The sequence below is a fragment of the Mastigoproctus giganteus genome, chromosome 13 (genome assembly GCF_048544385.1).
Source record: "Mastigoproctus giganteus isolate SK-2022 chromosome 13, ASM4854438v1, whole genome shotgun sequence".
NCBI classification, from domain to species: Eukaryota; Metazoa; Arthropoda; class Arachnida; order Uropygi; family Thelyphonidae; genus Mastigoproctus; species Mastigoproctus giganteus.
This window is the reverse complement of record NC_143587.1, coordinates 152,670,102-152,692,638: the sequence shown is the minus strand read 5'-3', so window position 1 is coordinate 152,692,638 and position 22,537 is coordinate 152,670,102. Positions and strand designations below refer to the sequence as shown.

Sequence of the window (22,537 nt, the reverse complement as noted above, 5' to 3'; positions counted from 1 at the left end):
CAAAGGATACTACACTTATATGGAAAAATTAAGAAATACAATCACTATAGATACGTCCATAGAACATTTAAATACTACTCCTGCTTATATTTATAACAAACTACAGAGTAATCAAATAAGATTCATTTTACTAAATTAGCCATTTTCAAGTAATGTGAAATGATAAATATCATAACAATAAAAAAACACATGAACCATTACAATTTTCTATACTTCAAATTTAACAAGTCAGACAGTGTTAGTTCAATAAGCAATTAGAATTAGTAATCAATTATATATCACAGGCATGCTTAGTCTTTAAAACTCACATGCTGGCTACAATTACTTTTGAAAATAGATTGTCTTCTGTACATTAATAAATAAATCTGTGTAAACCAGTTACTCTCATATAATAATAATAGTTTCATATAAAAGTTAAAAATTCATAAAGAATAAAAAAAAAAAAATACACCTCACTCTTTAGGGATGTAGCAATACATATAATCAAATGCAAGGTTATTTTAAATGGAAATGACTTACTTCAAAACTAAAGGCCTTTGATAAACTGACTGAGGTGAAACATCTTTATCTTCTGCAGTATTCAAGTCATTTACAATTGGAACTTCAGTATCAGATGTTTCACTATTTGAGGGGGAAAAAAAACAAAGGATACTACACTTATATGGAAAAATTAAGAAATACAATCACTATAGATACTTCCACAGAACATTTAAACACTACTCCTGCTTATATTTATAACAAACTACAGAGTAATCAAATAAGAATCATTTTACTAAATTAACCGTTTAACAGCATGAAACTTTTAGTCCCAGTGTAAATACTAATTACACAAAATAGCAGTAAAATTTCAAAATCTTTACAATACCTTACTTAAATATTTACTTACCTCTAATCTGTATGGTTCAAGTGTATGTGCAAAGAATGGAAATAGAAAATTTAAGAAACTAAACTTATCCCCATTAAGAAAATGGATGGTGTAAACTTCATAAACTTGTTCGTCATAGTTGAAGCTGATATTATACAAGAAAATATGGGGGAAAAAAAGGGCAACTGAAAGCTCAAAAGATGCTAGCAGCTTGCAACATAACTTTTGCTTATTCATCCTCAGCTATTTCACTACTAGAATTCATCTATCTACGGACTTGATCAAGAGTCCTTTAAAAATTTCCCATCTCCAACAAGATTGGAACTCAGAATTCTCTTAACAAAATATACTATCATGGAGAACTCCATCTGATAATTGCAAGGAAAAATAAAATGTAAGATGGTATGAAACTTACAATGGAAAATTAATCAAATTAATCAGACAAGTCATAAAAAAAAAAAAACATCTGATATTAGATTTCTCTTTCAATGTAGTGATGAGATCTTTCAAAAAAAGATCTCATCACTACAAATTTCAGAAGGTACCATTAGCTATCTGGATGATAACATTGGGAGTGATTGTCATTGATTACCTTCAGCTTTCCCCCCCCCCTTTTAAATGCTTATGAAAATAAGTGAGCAATTTAAGGCAAAAAACATTACTGGGAAACTCTCCTTTTACTAGCTGACAAATTTCCCAGCCACAAAGGTGAGGTCACCACGGAGACAATCAGTGATTTATATCATCATCTGCTATCACATCCAAACTCACATTGTAACATATGCTAACCCCCCCACCCCATCAAAAAAAAAAAAAAAAAAAAAAAAATTTGAATGGCCACTTTTTTTGGGAACAAACAATGTTATTCAGATAGTCAAGGAATGTTAAAGGACAGAAAAATCAATTCCCACATACAGCATCCAGATGAAGGAGCAACGGGTCAAGCATGTAGTCCTATATATGTATATACTATATAACCAACTTTATTCTCTCAGTACAGCTTTCGTTCTTTCTGCATTACTCCATAAACTTTAAAATATCCCTCATTTACACACACACACACACACACTACTAGACAAATTAATATCAGTTCTCCATTATCTCAGCTCTGTCATTTTTGGCTCAAAAATACCTTTTAATTATTCTTGTACACAAAAAGCTATGAGTACACAAAAAAATAAAAATGCACACACACAAGTCAAAAATCACAGACACTAGTGGCAGTTAGCATTAGTAAAGGCAAGCGATGCAAGAAAGCAAGCTCATATAGCATCAGCCAAAAAAAAAGAAAAAACTCATTTCACCCATCCACTTGCTCCAAATGTTTGTCTAGTTCTGCCTTGAATCTATTTAAGCTATCAACTTCTACAACGACAGATTGCCCTCTCAGGCGATTATTCTAAGCAAGAGGAAGAATCCCATCAGCATTGAGCATACTCAAACCATTCAAGGCTTTATACACCTCAATCAGATCATCTCAAAGGTGCCTAGTCTCCAGAAACTGTAAATGCAAAACTTAAGCTTTTCTTTGTAAAAGAAACCCCTCTCTGTACTCATTCCAGCAGCTCCCCATCCATCTTAAAATGAGGCCTCCAGACCTGTATATAGTACTCAAAGTGTGGCCTGACTATTGCCTTATACAAGGGGCACGAGTACACAAAAAAATAAACCAAGTTGCACAAACCTGGCCACCCACTAAGACCCATCGTTTCTTTTAGTAAATCAGCTTTTGCTAATTTTCCCTTGTCAAAATTATATCCCCACTCACTCGATTCTCTACATTCAAAATTAATAATACCAACCAAGCATTCCAAAAAATCAGCAACACCACCATATCCGACGAAGACGTATTAGCTTCTTTTGACGTCATATCCCTATACACTAAAGTGCATATCCCTTTCACCCTACAAGCATTACGCGTACTTCTAACAGCTGATGACACTTTAACAAAACGTACCTCTCTTTCAGTTGACCACATCCTTGAACTTACCACTCTTTTACTAGACGCTAGATATTTTAGATTCAACAATAAAATTTATCGACAAACATGTGGTTTACCAATGGGTTTAGGCATTTCTGGCCCCCTTTCTGAAATTTATCTCGCCACTATTGAAAACCAAATTTTACAACCTTTCCCCTCTGAAATTAAATTATACATCCGCTACGCCGATGATATCCTAATAATAGGCAACAGAACAACCATAGACAATCTTTTCTTAAAATTCAATACAATACATGACAGGCTAAACCTTACCCTCGAAATCGCAACGGACAACCAGATTAATTTTCTTAATCTCCCTATTTATACAACAGACACAAATTTAAATACCAAGATTTTCAGAAAAAACATGCACACTGGTAAATATCTACATTTCACTTCACATCACCCCCTTAGTACCAAAAAAGCCGTCCTACACAACCAAATCTGCAACGCTATCAAATTCACCTCTTCACAAAACGATCTACACAATGAACTTCAATACCTTACTCATAAATTCATAGCCAGGAGCTACCCCCCTCAACTCATCCAACACACAATATCCACCGTTAAAAAAGTATTAATAACCCCACCAGACAAATACTCGCATAATTCTCCCTTACCATAGTGAACTCGCAGCACAATTCCGACGTACATTCAAAGATACCGACATCTCCCTCACCTTCTCCACTTACAATAAACTAGGTTCCCTATTTAATTCTTATAAAGATACACACAAATATCCCATCAATGATTTCAATAACTTAATATATCTCATAAAATGCCAACCGAACTGCGACACCTGTTACATCAGCAGCACTACCACCAAATTCAGTTCCTCCACAACTTCCAATACCCGCACATACTACCACTTCAACAGTTTCAAGACAAGTCAATCCTGCACTGAGTTAACAACCCAAGCTCAAACCTACAACCACACCCCCCTTGTTGACTCTGCCATCACTATTATTAAACTTAGATCGAGTTACAGAATTCTTCAATATGAAGCCCTCACCATCGAATGATACCGTCACCATTCTGATCTCAACATTATTAACGCTAAACTTCCCTTCAACCTTTCACCGGCTTGGAACCTCTCACGGCTAAAGTTCCCACGTGTCAAAAAGAGCATCATGGGAGTTTAGATAAACTTTAAATACAACACGCGCTCACTTCTCTTCCATTTGCAAACTGATGATGGTTTACTCACGAAAGTCCTTCGTAATGACTATTGGCACCACCGGTCTTCTCTCTTTTTTCATTTACGTCTTTCAACCTCTTTATGACAACCAAGGATTGGGGATCTGCATTTCTACTTCCTTGCGCTCATTTTAAAATCTGTTTAAAATATTTTCACCCCATTCCCCGCCTTAGTTCCTTTTAATGCTTCTACCAACCTAAATTTAACCACCATATATCAAAAAATTTTATTGCAGATTTATACAAGGTGAGTACTGTTTTCTAAGCATTTGCTATTCATTTTTAGTCAGATTTATCACGGTATTATAAGGTTACTATAATTTCACTATTCTTATACAAGGGGGTAATCATACCCTTATCCCTGCTAGAAATATTCCTGTATATCATTGAACAGACACCATGAGCTACTCTTGCAGACTGTCTGCACTGCTCAGAAAATTTCATATCTGTCTGCACAATTACCCCAGGTCCTTTTCATTCTCTACCACTGTCAGTGTAGTACCACACAACTGATACATTATCTGGAGTTACTGCTTCCCATATGCAGTACGCCACATTTTTCAATGTTCCACCTCTCTTCAGTTGCCACCTCTCAGCCCATCTGCTCAACTTTTCTAGATCCTGTTGCAGCAGCGTACTGTTGTTAGTGTCATTAACAAAACTGCCGACCTTCATATTCTCTGCAAACTTGGACATAAAATCTGATATACCTTCATCAATATCATTAACAAATACAGAAAACAACAATGGACCCAACACTGAACCCTGGGGACTCCACTAATAACATTAGCCCACAATGAGCAGTGTCCATTGTTTACCACTCTGTCTTCTCCCACTCAACCATCCCTTTATCCATAGAAGCAATTTGCCTCCAATGCCACACTGCTCCAATTTGTGCAGCAGTCTTCCACGTGCAACAGTGTCAAAAGCCTTTCTAAGATCCAAATATATGATATCAAAATTATTCTTTGCATCCAGTTCCTTTGTGACTACATCATAGTATCCAATCAAATTGGTCAGACAAGACTTCCCTTTAACAAACCCATGCTGTGTTCTAACTATAACCGAAGTGTTCTCTAGATGATCCTGCAGTGCTTCTTTAACAAGTGCCTCCATTAATTTCTTGAAACAGAAGTTAAATTAACAGGTGTGTAATTACTTGTGTCACCCTTTGATCCTCCTTTGTGAATTGGGGTCACATTTGCATATCTCCAGAATATGGGTACCTGCCCTGAGTCCAAGGAAGCTCTCATAATTATGGCTAAGGTTTTGCTTACTTCTTTGATGCCTCCTTTAATATAAATGCATAGATCCATCAACCCAAGGCATGTTTATCTTCAACAAAATCTCCTCCAGTTTGCTCTCAGTTATAACAAAATCATCTAGCTCACTGCCAGAGTTAAATTCACTACAGGCATTCCCCTCCCTGAATAACTCCTCATGTGTTGAATGTAGATGCAAAATGGTCATTTAGTGTTGGGTTATTTTAGGTATCTGAGAAGGATCATCGACAGTTGAACCATTGATATCAAGTAGACCAATCTGATTCATCCCCTATCATCTAGAATCTACATAAGTAAAGAATTCTTTGCTGTTTTTCTTTGCATCCTTTGCTAAAGATTTCCCATAATCTACCTTTGTGACTACAGAACAGCTTCTATCTATCATAGGCTTCCATGTAACCTGTTAATTTATATGTATCCAATGCATTTTTCTTCTCTGCCACATGGGGGAATACAAATACTAATAGATTAACAGTAGCCACTGGCAGAGGTGAAAGTGATTCTTGCACTGCTTCTATTGGAATGAGCAAAAGCCTGGAAAACAAGATGCCGGATATTTCAGAAACTGCTCGGAGTCATTGCAGTACAAGTAAACACATGGATTGTGTTAGGGTAGCTAAGAATAGGAACAGGTGCATGTATACTTGCGTGTACATCAATGCTAGGAGTTTGGTAAACAAATTTGATGAATTTGAGGTATTGCTCAAAGCATCAAAGGCGGATATTGTTGGGATATCAGAGACGTGGTGTCACACAGATATAAGGAATGCAGAACTGGAATTCGGGGAGTACAATGTCTACAGAAAGGATAGACAAGATAGGAAGGGAGGGGGGGTTATGCTATTAGTTAAGAAACACAAAATCCAAGGAAGTGAAGCCAGTCGACATCGCTGGACAGTGCAGTGTCGAATCAGTTTGGTGTGACATAAGCTTTTGGAGATCAAAATTAAGAGTAGGAGTGTGCTATAGGCCTAATCACTCTGATGTATAATAAGAAACTGTGCAGGGAAATAGAGTGGGCCAGTAAATCAGAGTCTTTATAATGGGGGATTTTAATTTCCCAGATATTGACTGGAATTTGTGGTTTGGTCGCTCACACACTAGCAAGCCTTTTGTGGATTTATTGAATGATTGTTTTCTACATCAGCATGTTTGGGAGGCAATTAGAGGGAGTAATACTCTTGATTTGATTATCAGTAGTGATTCTGTATGCATTAAGAATCTGGAGATAAAGGAACCACTAGGTGGCAGTGATCACAGTGTGCTGAAGCGGGATTTAATCAAAGAGGTAACTACATTCAGGGGTAAAGGGAAGGATTATTGCTTTCATAAAGGCGACTACGATGGTCTGAGACAGTATTTAAATTCTATACAATTGGACCAACTGATGACGCCAACAGCAAATTCAAAATGGGAAGCATTCAAAGAACTTATCTTGGAAGATACTAGGCTTTACATACCAACTAAGAAATATTGTTCAAGGTTTAGGCCTAAATGGATGTCAGATGAACTAATGAGACATATGGCAGAAAAGAAAAATGCATGGGATACATATAAATTAACACATGACACAGAAGCCAATGATAGATATAATTTGATCTGAAAACAAGTTACAAAGGAGGTTAGGCAGGCGAAGACAGATTACGAGAAATCTTTCACAAGGGATGCAAAGAAAAACAGCAAAGAGTTCTTAACTTATGTAAACTCTAGAAGGAAGGGGGGTGAATCAGATTGGTCCACTTGATATCGATGGTTCAACTGTTGATGATCCTGCTCAGCTCAGGTAGCTAACAAACTAAATGAATATTTTGCATCGACATTCACACATGAGGAGTTATTCAGCAAGGAGAATGCCAGAGGTATATTCAACTCTGGCAGTAAGCTAGATAGTCTTGTAATAACTGAAAGTAAAGTGGAGGAGAAATTGTTGAAGATAAACACAAGAAAAGCACCTGGGGTAGATGGGATCTATCCAGTAATATTAAAGGAGGCAGCAAAGAAAGTAACAAAACCCTTAGCCATAATTATGACAGCTTCCTTGGACCCAGGGGAGGTACCCATAGACTGGAGATGTGCAAATGTGACCCCAATTCAGAAAGGAGGATCAAAGGCTGACACAAGTAATTATAGACCCGTGAGTTTAACTTCTGTTCCCGGAAAATTAATGGAGGCACTGGTTAAAGAAGCACTGCAGCATAATCTAGACAAGACTTCAGTTATAGCTCGGACACAGCATGGTTTTGTTAAGGGGAAGTCTTGCCTGACCAATTTGATTGGATGCTATGATGCAGTCACAAAAGAACTGCATACAGGGAATAACTTTGATATTATATATTTGAATCTTAGAAAAGCTTTTGACACTGTTGCGCATGCAAGACTGCTGCACAAATTGGAGCAGTGGGTGGCATTGGAGGCAAATTGCTGCTATGGATAAAGGGATGGTTGAGTAGGAGAAGACAGAGCAGTAATCAATGGACAATTGCTCACTGTGGACTAATGTTATTAGTGGGGTCCTTCAGGGTTGGGTTCATTGTTGTTGTCTGTATTTATAAATGATACTGATGATGGTATATCAAGCTTAATCCAAGTTTGTAGTCGATACGAAGGTTGGCAGGGTTGTTAAGGACTAATGATGCTATGCTGCTGCAACAGGATCTGGAAAGGTTGAGCAGATGAGCTGAGAGATGGCAAATGAAGTTTAACATTGACAAATGTAAAGTACTGTATATGGGAATCAGCAACCCCAGAGCAACGTATCAACTGTGTGGTACTACACTGACAGTGGTAGAGAATGAAAAGGACCTGGGGGTAATTGTGCAGGTAGATATGATGTTCTCTGAGAGGTGCAGACAGGCTGCAAGTGTAGCTCACGGTGTCTTGTCAATGATATACAGGAATTTTTGTAGCAGGGATAAGGAGGTGATTATTCCCCTGTATAAGGCAATGGTCAGGCCACACCTTGAGTATTGTATATGTGTCTGGAGGCCTCATTTCAAGAAGGATGTACAGCTGCTGGAACTAGTACAGAGAAGGGCAACAAGATTAGTGAATGGAACAAAGGGTTGCTCTTACGAAGAAAGGCTTAAGTTTTGCAAATTGCAGTGTCTGGAGACTAGGCACTGGCAAGGTGATCTGATAGAGGTGTACAAAGCCTTGAATGGTTTGAGCATGCTCAATGCTGATGGGATTTTTTCTCTTGTTCAGAATAATCACCTGAGGGCATAAATTCAAATTGAGGAAAGACAGATGTAGGATAGATGTGCGGAAATTTGCCTTTAGCCAGCAGGTAGTTGGTTGGTGGAACAGACTTCCATCCCGTGTTGGGGAAGTTGATAGCCTAAATAAATTTAAGGCTCAGCTGGACAGGTATTTTGAACGAACGGAGGGGTGAAATGGAAGTTTTTCTGTTTTTTTTTGGCTGATGCTGCATAAGCTTGCTTTATTGCATCATATGCCTCTACTAATGCTAATGCCTCATTAGTTCACCTAACATCCATTTTGGCCTAAATCCTGAACAATATTTCTTAGTTGGTATGAAAAGCCTAGTAGCTTCCAAGATTAATTCTTTGAATGCTTCCCATTTTTGATTTGCTGTTGGTAACATCATCAGTTGGTCACACTATATAGAATTTAAATACTGTCTCAGACCACCGTAGTCACCTTTACGAAAACAAAATCCCTTCCCTTTACCCCTGATGGTAGTTACCTCTTTAAGTAAATTCCACTTCAGCACACTGTGATCACTGCCACCTAGTGGTTCCTTTATCTGCAGATTCTTAATGCATGAAGAATCACTACTGATAGTCAGATCAAGAATATTACTCCCTCTAGTTGTCTCCTGAACATGCTGCTGTAGAAAACAATCATCCAATAAATCCACAAAAGCCTTGCTAAGTGTGCTAATGACCAACCCACACATTGAGTTTTGATGAACAGGTAGTGCATATGCAGGGAGCACAGTTCTTGTCCTGGTCGCCTACTTTACACCCAAAGTACAAAAAGTAGGTCTTTTTTGTGACTCGAGTTAAGGGATGCTTTCTTGATGCTAATGTGACTTCTCCACATATGTAACAAAAGTCACCGGGCTATTCACACAATTACGGGGCATGTTAATCTTACACGACACAAATACTGTGCAAAAAGTAGGAATCTCACAAAGAACAACTGTTAACTCAGAACAAATCACACAGTACCTAGCCACATTAGAGGATTACTGCAACAGAATTGAAGACCCATTTGAGGCGACAACTTATCATGTGATGAAGAGTGAGGTGACAGTTGCCTATCACATGATAAGAGCATGGTGGTACTGAAACTGAGGTGTTGCCATGCGTTTTGCTGAGAGCTGTAGTTGATAATGTAGAGTAACTCGCTAATATGAGACTCCACCTGCAATTCGAAAACAAGAGCCAATCGACAAATTTTAATGTGATTTTCGTGTTCAGCAGCATGAAATTAGTCAAGAGTGAGTATTTTCGTTTTCATAACATTTTACATTTGACCAGTGTAATTTAATACTGCTGGAATTAATGTACAATCAAGTACGTGTGCACATGTTTTTTCCCCTAGTAACCCTAACAACCCATGTAACTGCCTGCCAGTCCCACAAGCAGGCCGACAGCAGGTCTTGTAATCACCACACCTCATTTTCCAAGCTGCTGTGTGTGTGTCCTGGTCCTAAAGAAGCACTGCTTCTTTTGGGACAGAACAGGACACACAAATATTCTTGTACCTCGTCTATTTAAATGTATCCCATCATTGTAGAAAGTTTCTCCTGTTAACAAGCACAGACTGTGCTGCGAAAAAGTTTACCGCAATGAATTATAACCATTTCCTCTGCATAAGCAGTATAATAAAGTGCATAATTTTCTTAATGCAGTATCCCACTAGGATGTGTCATTATCTATTTCTATACCAAACTGGTGAATGAAGTTATATTGTTTATTGGATGGTTCTTTAATATTATACATATTTCTTAATTTATTTATTAACTATGCATATTATCTAGATTGAAATTTCCTACAAAAACTTTAAAACCATTTCTAAATCTTGCATTCATGAAATATTAATTTAATTCATTTTTTGATTCTTAATATTTTTTCTACTAAAGGAAACTAATAAACCAAATTCACGAAAAGTGAAAAAACATAAAACAGAAAAAATTATTATGTTATTTACCTTTAGAATACAAAGTACTGCAAGCAAGCAATACTGAATCTAAAATTAAAGCAGAATAAAACATCAACAACATACTTAAGTACTAAGGGCCTGTGCAAAACTGACTGACTAGACTGCATTCCATCTTTATCACATTCTTCATATGATTCGTCAGGAGGTGTTACTACCATATGAGGAAGAATGTGGGCTGTTGATGTACTGTCCTGAGTTGACGACGACTGAGGCTTGGGAGGCAACGGTGGCTTGGGTCTGTCTGGAAAGAATAAAATATATTCATATGTAAAAAAAAATAAATATGTAACAAATAAGTTTCAGAACTTTTTAAATATCCACCAAAAGATGCAGTGCTTGGGTCTCCACATTCATCTTCATATCTGCATAGGGAGTGACATCCAGATAGTCTTGTTCAAGTGGGCATTCTAAGTCAGCATATGGAGGTCAGAAAAGGTAATAAACATATCCTGTGCATTCTTCAGCACAGTGAGTCATACTATAACATCTATGGTAAAAGGAGGATATACACTGAGTTTGCTTTGCATTAGTAACATTTATCCAAAGCTGTTTCCCACTAGGATATGTCATTATCTAGTTATATACAGAACTGGTGAATGAAATTATATTGTTTATTGGATAGTTTTTCCCATGATACAGCCCACAGATATCTTGGCACAGATCCCACAAGGTGTTGCAGGCTGCCTTGTGGAAGTGCTACCAGAAGATACCCTGCACAAGATATCCAGTAATGTCTTGTGCAGATCATCCATCTGACAATGTGTCAGATGGATGATCTGAGGATGTCCTTTTCCGATAGGTCCTAAACATGATCAATTGGGTTGAGATTATATGAACTGGGCAATCATGGGAGGACAGAGAATTCATTATTGCATTCCTGAAACCAGTTAGAAACTTGCCGAGCTTCTGGCGGGATGATGCAATGTCTTAATATTTGCTGATAGACACTGGAGAAGTCTGTATACAGTCATCATGAAGGGGTCATTGGCAACACAAAGGCAGGTGTTCCCATCGAGCCACTGATTTATGGGGGTCAGTGGATCAAGGGCATGCCACAAAAATAGTCCCCAAACCAAACTCCAGGTGCAATAGCCTCATGTTGCTTTCTCCAAATGCAGATATGCCCATCAGCATGATAGAGTTGGAAACAGGATTCATCAGACCAGGCAATATATTTCCACATGTCAGTGGGCCAGTGTTAGTGCTGACATGAAAGTGTGGCTTGCAGGGCATGTCAGCCCTGCAAGCCACACTTTCTTGTGTCTCGCAATGGGCATGGGTACCCACGAGGGCCAATGATTGCCATAATGAGCTAATGTCCAGTGTGTCGTCCATGTGGATATTGGTATTGCTATTCCTACAATGTAATAGGTGGTTAGCTGGGCCACTTATGCTGCATTGCTGCCTAGTTACAACATGAAACATACACAAAGCCCACCGTGGGTGTAAACCACACTTGGCTAAACCACGTGACCTTTTTCTGGTGGTTCAAATGTCATTTGGCCAATTATGGTTGACTCATGATACCGGAAAGGGAGCACTTAACCACTTTGGTTGTTGTCAAGATACTAGAACCTGCAGATTTTGCCCCACAATCCTTCCACGTTCAAAGTCAGATCTCAATATCAACCTATTCTCCTCGCAGACACTCAAAAACTAATCACAACATGTGCAAACTACAATCTTATGCCAACTCCTTCACCAGTGTCACAGACTAGTCCATTCCTACACTGGTGGGAAAGTGGGTTGATAATGCAAAACCACCTCAGTTCATCACAAAACTTTATCATTAATTTTTGATAAGGAGTAGCTTTTTTAATTCAATGTCTAAAATACAATTTTCAATAGAGAAAAAATTGTAGATATACGTAATACTTAATATACATAAAACCGTTATTTCATTTGAATCTTGCAGCCATTGTTTTTGTATATAGCGGTAGGGAATTCAAATTTTTAATTGAGGTAGTTAGGTAGCTCTAACATATAATTTATAGAATAATACGCTTCACTGTTTCCATTAGATAGCATAGTATTGACATTTAATTAATTTAATTTATTGATTTTATTAATTTAATGTATCATGCCCCAAACTAGAGCAGCAAAGCAACGGGCACAAAGTGGGAGGAGTGCTGTGACTCGGGGTAGAACTGAGGGGGGGGGCGATTCTCCAACGCATCAGATCCTAAAAAAATGTGTGACTTGTGAAATGTTTGCCGAACTCTCTGGAACGGAACATGATATTGCCATGGGGGATGTCTTTGTGTGTGCGCTATGTAAGGAGTGTAAGGAAATCAGGCAACAGCTCAGCGTTGTTATGGGCCTATATGAGAGTTTGAAAGACAGGTTGGATGCCCTCAAAAGATCTAAATTGAGGGGCCCATCAGGCTCTCAGCTGCCCACATCAATGCCAGAGCTTGTACTTGGTCATCACGCAACACAGCGGCAACCCCCAAGGCAGAATGCGCTGGTCCCACAGGAACTAGTAGTTGTTGGTAACTCTATTGTCAGGGAAACGGGAAACATGCTTTGTAAAAAGGATAGGTGAAACAGGATCAGGGTATGTCTGCCGGGGGCAAAGGTTGATGATGTTGTAGAGCGGATATCATCTTTTAAGGACACAAAAGGTGATATAGTTGTACACGTTGGCACTAATGATATTAGAAGTAGGAGACAGGCAGAATTACTTAACAAGTACAGGTCACTATTGAACAAAAGCCGAGAATTATGGTTGAATTCGAAAGGGTCTGCAATTCTGCCCAGACACGATAGAAGGGAGTATATGATGAGAGTCTTGTCGATCAATTCGGCCCTGGAAAGAATGTGCAAGGCTCAAGGGGTAGAATTTTTTTTCAGCCTGGACTGTACTTGTTAACAGGAGAGACTGCTTCTATAGGGATGGGATACACTTAAATAGAAAGGGTGCAAGAATATTTGCTAATGCTATCAAGGCAGTGTTAGGTGGGTCGGAAAACTGATAGCTTGGGGGGATACAAGGACTAATAGTTTAACAGTAGCCGTAGGCAGAGCTGAAGGTGATTCTTGCACAACTTCTATTAGAATAAGTAGCGTCCTGGAGTGTGGGGTGTTCGGGGTTTCAGGGACGGATGGCAGTCATCCTGAAATAGGTGGGTATATGGGATGTGTTAGGGTAACTAGGAGTAGGAGCATGTATGCTTGCATGTATACCAATGCTAGAAGTATAGTAAATAAATTTGATGAATTTGAAGACATCAAAGGTGGATATTGTTGGGATAGCAGAGACGTTGTGTCACACAGATATAAGGAATGCTGAACTGGAATTTGGGGAGTACAATGTGTACAGAAAGGATAGACAGGATAGAAAGGGAGGAGGTGTTATGCTGTTAATTAAGAAAAACATAAAATCAAAAGAAGTGCATCCAGTTGATAAAGATGAACAGTGCACTGTTGAGTCAGTTTGGTGTGACATAAGCACGGCGAAAGCTAAAATAACAGTACGAGTGTGTTATAGGCCTAATGACTCAAATCAGTACAATGAACAATTGTACAGAGAAATAGACTGGGCTAGTAAATCGGAATGTCTTATATTGGGAGATTTTAACTTCCCAGATATTGACTGGAACTTGTGAGTTGGTCACTCACGCACTAGTCAGACTTTTGTGAATTTATTGGATGATTGTTTTCTGCAGCAGCATGTTCGAGAGGAAACCAGAGAAAGTAATACTCTTGATCTGGTTATCAGCAGTGATCATTCGCGTATTAAGAATTTGCAGATAAAGTGGCAGTGATCACAGTGTACTGATGTGGGATTTACTTAAAGATTTAATTACCATCAGGAGCAAAGGAAAGGGTTTTTACTTCTGTAAAGGTGAGTACAGTGGTCTCCGACAGTTTTAAATTCTGTACAGTGGGATCAACTGACGATGTTACAACAGTAAATTCTAAGTGGGAAGCATTCAAGGAATTAATCGTGGATGCTACTAAAAGTTTCATACCTATTAAGAAATATTGTTCAAGGTTTAGGCCTAAATGGTTATCTAATGAACTAATGAGACTCGTAACAGAGAAGAAAAATGCATGGGATGCATATAAATTTTCAAGCGACTCAGAAGCCTATGGTAGATATAAGCGAGTCTGTAATCAGGTCACAAAGGAGGTTAGGCAGGCAAAGGCAGATTACGAGAAATCCTTGGCAAAAGATGCTAAGAAAAACAGCAAGGATTTCTTTACTTATATAAACTCTAAAAGGAAGGGGACGAATCCGACTGGTCCACTTGACATCGATGGTTCGAGTGTTGATGATCCTGCTCAGATAGCAAACAAACTGAATGAGTATTTTGCATCTACATTCACACATGAGGAATTATTAAGGTTTGAAAATGGCAGAAGGTTATCAAATTGTAGAAGGATACTTAATGATTTTGTAATAACTGAAAGCAAAGTGGAAGAGAAATTGTTGAAGTTAAACATAAGAAAGGCAACTGGGGTTGGATGGGATCTATCCAGTTATATTAAAGGAGGCAGCAAAGCAACTAAGCAAACCCTTAGCCATAATTATGAGAGTATCCTTGTACTCAGGGAAGGTTCCCACGGACTGGAGATGTGCAAATGTATCCCCAATTCACAAAGGGGGATTGAAGGATGACATGAGTAATTACAGACCAGTTAGTTTAACTTCTGTTCCGGGTAAAATAATGGAGTCACTGGTTAAAGATGCATTGCAGGATCATCTAGACAAGACTGCAGCAATAATTCAGACACAGCATGGGTTTGTTAAGGAAAAGTCTTGTCTGACAAATTTGATAGGATATTATGATGTGGTTACAAAGGAACTGGATGCAAAAAATAATTTTGATATCATATATTTGAATTTCAGGAAAGCTTTTGACACTGTTGCGCATGGAAGACTATTGTACAAATTGGAGCAGAATGGTATTAAGGGTAAGTTGCTACAATGGATAAAAGGATGGTTAAGTGGGAGAAGACAGAGGGTGGTAATCAATGGGTGCTGCTCTTCGTGGACTAATGTTATTAGTGGAGTCCCACAGGGTTCGGTGTTGGATCCACTGTTGTTTTGTATATTTATCAATTATATTGATGAAGGTATATCAGACTCTCTGTCGAAGTTTGCAGATGATACAAAGGTTGACTGGGTTGTTAATGACAATAATGGCAGTGTGCTACTGCAACAGGATCTAGATAATTTGGGCAGATGGGCTAAGAAGTGGCACTGAAGTTTAACCTTGACAAATGCAAAGTACTGCATATGGGTAGAAGTAACCCCAGAGAAATGTACCAACTGTGTGCTACTACGCTTAACGTGGTAGAAACTGAAGTTTAACCTTGACAAATGCAAAGTACTGCACATGGGTAGAAGTAACCCCAGAGAAACGTACCAACTGTGTGCTACTACGCTTAAGGTGGTAGAAAATGAAAAAGACCTGGGAGTAATTGTGCAATCAGATATGAAGTTTTCTGAGCAATGCAGACAGGCTGCCAGGGCAGGTCATGGGGTTTTGTCAATGATATATAGGAATTTTGCTAGCAGGGAGAAGGAGGTGATTGTCCCTCTGTATAAGGCAATGGTCAGGCCACGGCTTGAGTACTGCGTACAAGTCTGGAGGCCTCATTTTAGGAAGGATGTAGATTTACTTGAGCGTGTACAGAGAAGGGCAACAAGATTGGTGAGGGGAATGAAGGGATCCTCTTACCAAGAGAGGCTTAAATTCTGCAAATTGCAGTGGCTGGAGACTAGGCGCCAGTGCGGTGATCTGATTGAGGTGTATAAGGCCTTGAATGGGTTGAGCACGCTGAATTCTGATGGGATCCTTCCACTTGTTCAGATTACGAACCTAAGGGGGCATAAATTCGAATTAAGAAAAGACAGATGTAGAATAGATGTGTGGAAATTTGCCTTTAGCCAGTTGGTGGTTAATTGCTGGAACAAACTTCCATCTGTCATTGTGGAAGTTGATAGGTTGAATAAATTTAAGGAGGAACTGGCCAGGCATTTGGAGGGAATGGTGTGATTTTTTTTTTTTTTTTTTTTTTGGCTGATGCTGCATAAGCTCATACACTTGCTTTCTTGCATCACATGCCACTACTACTACGGACACGAGGTGATAATTACTTTGAAAATCGCACTATCTAAATTCAAAATAAACCACAGAGCTTGACTAGGTCTATAAGCTACTTAGAGAAAATAATTTAGTCTAACAATTAAGTCAATAAACCGGGTAAATATAATTAAAAACTTAGCATTGTGGGAGCTGTGAAACTGTCCAACACATGGACAGTAAATGCGTCAGAAGTCGCCTATTTTCTGTATTGCAGGCTTTTGCCGGATATAACCCCAGGGGCTCGGCATCTGGTGAGTATGGGGTTGGCACACTCAGGATCCTGAGCTGGATATCATGATTCTTCTCTTTCTTGGTGATTCTCTTTTGATTTCTCCTCCTCCTCCTCCTCTTCTTCTTCTTCTCTCTCTCTCTCTCTCTCTCTCTCAGGGTAATTCAGAATTTTTTTTTTTAGCTGGTGCAGCATAAGCCTCTGGCTTCCTTACACCATATGCTAATAGTAATAACAATAATAACAATTCATAAATCCCAAAAAAATTGAAACAGCCCTCGTCAGATTTTTGAAACCTAAAATTGTACAAAACTGCTGGTAATAAAAAATTGCTGATAGGATCAATAACTGCAGAATGATTAAGCAATGCTCTGACAAAGGGGTGAAACAACGTTACCACCTAACAAATATAACAGGATATTGCTCACGCAGGAAGGTTTCTAAATTATCACATTATAAATTTTTAATTTAAAAACAAACAAAACGCAATGGCAATTGTAAATTATATACAATCACGAGAAATATTAACAGTAGAAGGAAGGGAATTGAACTGAATGATATTGGGCCACTTGATATTAATGGATTAACTGTTGATAACTCTGCTCAGGTTACTGACAAATTCAACAGGTATTTTGCATCTACATTCACACATGAGGAATTCTGTACGGGAGGGAATGTCAGAAGTTTATCAAACTAACAGGGAACAAAATGCTTTTGTGATAACTGAAAGGAAGGTGAAGGCGAAATTGTTGAAGCTGAATATAAAAAAGATACCAGAAGTGGAGAGAATCTATCTAATTATAATAAGGGAGGCAGAAAAGGAAGTAAGCAAACCTTTAGCCATAATTATGAGAGATCCTTGGATTCAGGGAGGTCCTTATGGACTGGATATGTGCAAAGATTTCCCCAATCCACAAAGGGGGATGAAAGGGCAACATGAGAAACTACAGCTTAACCTATTAGCTTAACATCTGTTCCATTGACAGTTCACATTAACTGGTGGCTCCATTATTGAAAATAATAGTCACTGGATAAAGAAGTAATATAAGATCATCTGAACAGGAATGCAATTAGCATTCCTGTTCAGATGGCCATTAGCATTATCGGGCATATGATGCAAGAAAGCAAGTTTATATAGCATCAGCCAAAAAAAAAAAAAAAACACCCTTCCCATTTCACCCATCCATTCACTCCAAATGTTTGTCTAGTTCTGCCTTGAACTAATTTAAGTTTCTGACCTCCACTATGATAGATGGAATTTTGTTCCAACTATCAACCACCTCCTGGTTAAAGATGAATTTCTGCACATCTATTCTACAATTGTCTTTCCACAATTTCAATTTATGTCACCTCAAGTGAGTAACATGAGCAAGAGAAAGAATCCCATTAGCATTGAGCTTGCTCAATTCATTCAAGGCCTTATACACCCCAATTAGATCACTTTGCGGGTGCCTAGTCTCCAGAAGCTGCAATTTGCAGAACTTCAGCTTTTCTTGGTAACACCAACCTTTTGTTCCACTCACCAATCTTGTTACCCTTCTCTGTACTCGTTCCAGCAGCTCTACATCCTTCATAAAATGAGGCTTCCAGACCTGTATACAGTACTCAAGATGTAGCCTGACCACTGCCTTATACAAAGGGACAATCACCCCAGTATCCCTGAGAGCAAAATTTCTGTATATCATTGACAAGACACCATGAGCTACTCTGGCAATCTTTTTGCACTGTTCAGAAAAGTTCGTATCTGACTCAGATATGAACTTGTTCATATCACATCCAGATCCTTTTCATTCTCCACTACCCTGAGTGTAGTACCACCCAGTTGATACGGTACTCTGCGGTTACTGCTACCTATATGCAGTACTTTACGTTTGTCAGTGTTAAACTTCGGTTACTACCTCTCAGCCCATCTGCTCAACTTTTCCAGATCCTGTTACAGTATAGTACTATCATTACTGTCATTAACACTGCCAACCCTCATATCATCTGCTAACTCACACATTAACCCTGATATACCTTCATCAATATCATTTATAAATATCAAAAACAACAATGGGCCCCAAGAATGAACCCTGGTGAACTCCACTAATAACATTAGTCCATGAAAAGCAGTGTCCATTGATAACCACTCTGTGTTCTCCCACTCAACGATCCTTTTATCCATTGTAGCAACTTGCCCTTAATACCATGCTGCTCCAATTTGTACAGTAGCCTTCCATGTGCCATGGTACCAAAAGCTTGCTTAAAATCCAAGTATATGATATCAAAATTATTCTTTGCATCCAACCGGTGAAATACCACCACTTTGCTTATTGGAGGCTTGAAGTGGTGAAACCCATGTTTAGTCTCTAGAGCAAAGTTTCCGGCATCCCCCTCCCCCCCATACTTCTCCTTCAACTCATGCACGGTACTAAGTACTATAGGTTTTGATACCTTTCGTGTTTGGGGTTTTCATTAAAAAAAAAAAAAAAAAATTCGTTTGTCACCACATCACAGTGTGCAATCAAATTTGTCAGACAAGACTTCCCCTTAACAAACGCATGCTGTGTCTGAATTATAACTGCAGTCTTGTCTAGATGATCATGCATCGCTTCCTTAAATATAGATTCTATTATTTTCCCAGGAACAGAAGTCAAACTAACAGGTCTGTAATTACTCATGTCACCCTTTGTGAACTGGAGACACATTTGCACATCTCCAGTCCATGGAGACCTCCCCCAGAGTCAAGAAAGCTTTCATAATTATGGCTAAGGGTTTGCTTATTTCCTTTGCTGCCTCCTTTAATATAACTGGATAGATCCCATCCACCCCGGGTGATTTCCTTACATTCTAACTTCAACAATTTCTCCTCCAGTTTGCTCTGAGTTATTACAAAATCATCTAGCTCACTGTCAGAGTTTAATTCACCTCTGGCATTCCCCTCACTGAATAACTCCTCATGTGTGAATGTAGATGCAAAATGGTCATTTAGTGTTGGGTCATTTTAGCTATCTGAGCATGATCATCAACAGTTGAACCATTAATATCAAGTGGACCAATCTGTTTCATCCCCTTCCATCTAGAATCTACATAAGTAAATAACTCTTTGCTGTTTTTCTTTGCATCCTTTGCAAAGACTTCCCGTAATCTACCTTTGTGACTTGGTTACAGAACAGTTTATATCTATCATAGGCTTCCGTGTCACCTGTTAATTTATATGTATCTCATCATTTTTCTTCTCTGCCACATGTTGCATTAGTTCATCTGACATCCATTTAGGCCTAAACCATGAACAACATTTCTTAATTGGTATGAAAAGCCCAGTAGCTTCCAAGATTAATCCTTTGAATGCTTCCCGTTTTGAATTTGCTGTTGGTAACATCATCAGTTGGTCCCACCATATAGAATTTAGCTCCCTGTTAGGGTTCAACAAACTTCTGCCATTCCCTCCTTGAATAACTCCTCATGTGTGAATGTAGATGCAAAATACTCATTCAGTTTATGAGCATGATCATCAATAGTAAAATCAGCAAAGAACTCTTTGCTGATTTTCTTTACATCCTTTGCCAAAGGTTTCTCGTAATCTGCCTTCACTCGCCTAATCTCCTTTGTGACTTCATTACAGACTAGCTTATATCTGCCATAAGCTTCTGTGTTGCCTGATAATTTATATGCATCCCATGCATTTTTCTTTTCTGCATCAGTTGCATTAATTCATCTGATATCCATTAAGCCTTGAATAGTATTTCTTTGTTGGTATGAAAAGCCTAGTACCCTCCACGATTAATTCCCTGAAAGCATCCCATTTAGAATTCACAGTTGGTAACATCATCAGCTGATCCCACTGTATAGAATTTAAAAACTCTCAGATCACTGTAGTCACCTTTACAAAATAAAAACCCTTCCCCTTACCCCTAATTGGTAGTTACATCTTTAAGTATATCCCACATCAGTACACTATGATCACTGCCACCAAGTGGTTCCTTTATCTGCAGATTTTTTTTAATTTTTTTGTTAGTTGTTGGCGTTTTGGCTTCTGTGGCCATAATGCACCTCCCAAAGTTTTTGCATTTTACTCTGATCCAAGCCCGAGGCGGGATTCGAACCCGCTACGGAGCTTGCCCCATGAGTAAAGAAACTTGAAACAATAGCTGCCAATAGCCATATGGCGATCTGAAGAGGGCACTCTAGCCCCCTTCACCTTTATACCTACTTCCTTGGCAGGAGGGGGGGACATTTTCGTCCTCCCCTCCTCTCCACCCTATATCTTCTACTCTGGTGGGACATGGGCATGTCCCACTGAAAACTGGGGCTACCTACTCTATTGGCCCCATATTTCTGTCTTTCTCCCCCCCAGCCTTCTGCCTCCCACCCTCTCTATCTATACGCCAGCAAAAGGCCTACATACCAAAAACTTAACATATCTAAATTACCTTACGCCCATAACTTGGCCTAGCAAAACTAAGCGATTCTACCCCTACGTCGACGCATTTCTTTTTTTTTTTTTTTTTTTTTTTTTTTTTTAGGTCCTAGCCACCGAAATCTCAGGAAATTAAGTGACAGGACCTGCCAGAGTGAAACAGACTACTGGGTTCTTGGTCTGCCTCCACGGGGCGTAAGTGGGGCAACATTGGGCCTCAGTAGGGGCCCAGCGGCTAAATGACCAGATGAACAACGGTACAAGGCACCACACATATACAAAGTCCATACACTTTTAAATCTCTGGCTTTTCCAGTCAACTGGTTCACCCACAATGTAAACTACGCGGAGATGGGGGGAACCCCTGGTGCCGTTTGACCCTAAACACACTTTACACTTTACCTTTGGGTTTAAAACTAATTCCAAAAAATCCAGAAAGCCCAGATGCATATCGACCCATCGCACTGCTCTCGGTGGTAAGTAAAGTATTCGAAAGACTACTTCACAGAAGAATAATTGCTCACTACAGAAAAGCTGGACTCCATGCCGCGAATCAGTATGGCTTCAAGCCAGGGACCTCGACAATGGACGCACTGGGAAACCTACTCAGGACGGTGCAAGAATGTAGAAACAAATACCTGCTTCTCATCTCAGTTGACTTTGCTGGGGCATTTGACTAACTTTGGTGGCCAAGCATCCTGGCAAGGTTGAGAGAGGCAGGGGTGCCAACAAACCTATTCAACATCATGGAAAACTATTTATCACGTAGAAGAGTGGAGATCAATGTAGAATACCAAAGGGTCACAAGAGAAGTGCACAGAGGCTGTCCGCAGGGGTCGGTGCTGGGACCACTCCTGTGGAATATGGATGTTAGATGAGTTCTTGGTGATGGATCTGGGACCCGTCAGGACCCAAGCATTCGCTGATGACCTGATATTGACTGTGGGAGCGGATTCCCGGGCCCAGTTGGAAAACCAGGCGCTGCAGCAACTCCAGCAATGGGCTGCAAAACACCAGCTCAAAATTTCACCCATAAAGATCTCTTCAATGCTGCTTAAAGGAACCCTGCAATTGCGACGACTGTCGGAAAATAAAAATTGACAATGTCACCATTAAGTTGTAAACCAACTTAAGTACCTAGGCATGGTCCTGGACAACAAACTCTCATTCCAGCCGCACCTAAAGTACATAAGAAAAAAAATCAGGAGCTATTTTGCACTGGTAGCCAGAGTTACTAGGAAAGATTGGGGACTCAAAAAAAGAACCCTGACGCTATATTACAAGACGTTTCTCCCA

At 39.2% G+C, this 22,537-nt stretch overlaps 1 protein-coding gene across 3 annotated transcripts in view; it reads right to left on the bottom strand.

Annotated features, from left to right (window-relative positions):
• Positions 1 to 22,537, bottom strand: part of LOC150076529 (uncharacterized) — a 437,825-nt gene that overhangs the window by 348,435 nt on the left and 66,853 nt on the right. For all 3 annotated transcript variants that reach the window (XM_090387824.1, XM_090387826.1, XM_090387825.1), the window contains exons 3-4: positions 10,580 to 10,757; positions 520 to 621 (exon numbers count right to left, since the gene is read on the bottom strand). In XM_090387824.1, coding sequence (XP_090243950.1) covers positions 520 to 621; positions 10,580 to 10,757 — 280 coding nt within the window. The remainder of the gene's footprint in view (positions 1 to 519; positions 622 to 10,579; positions 10,758 to 22,537) is intronic.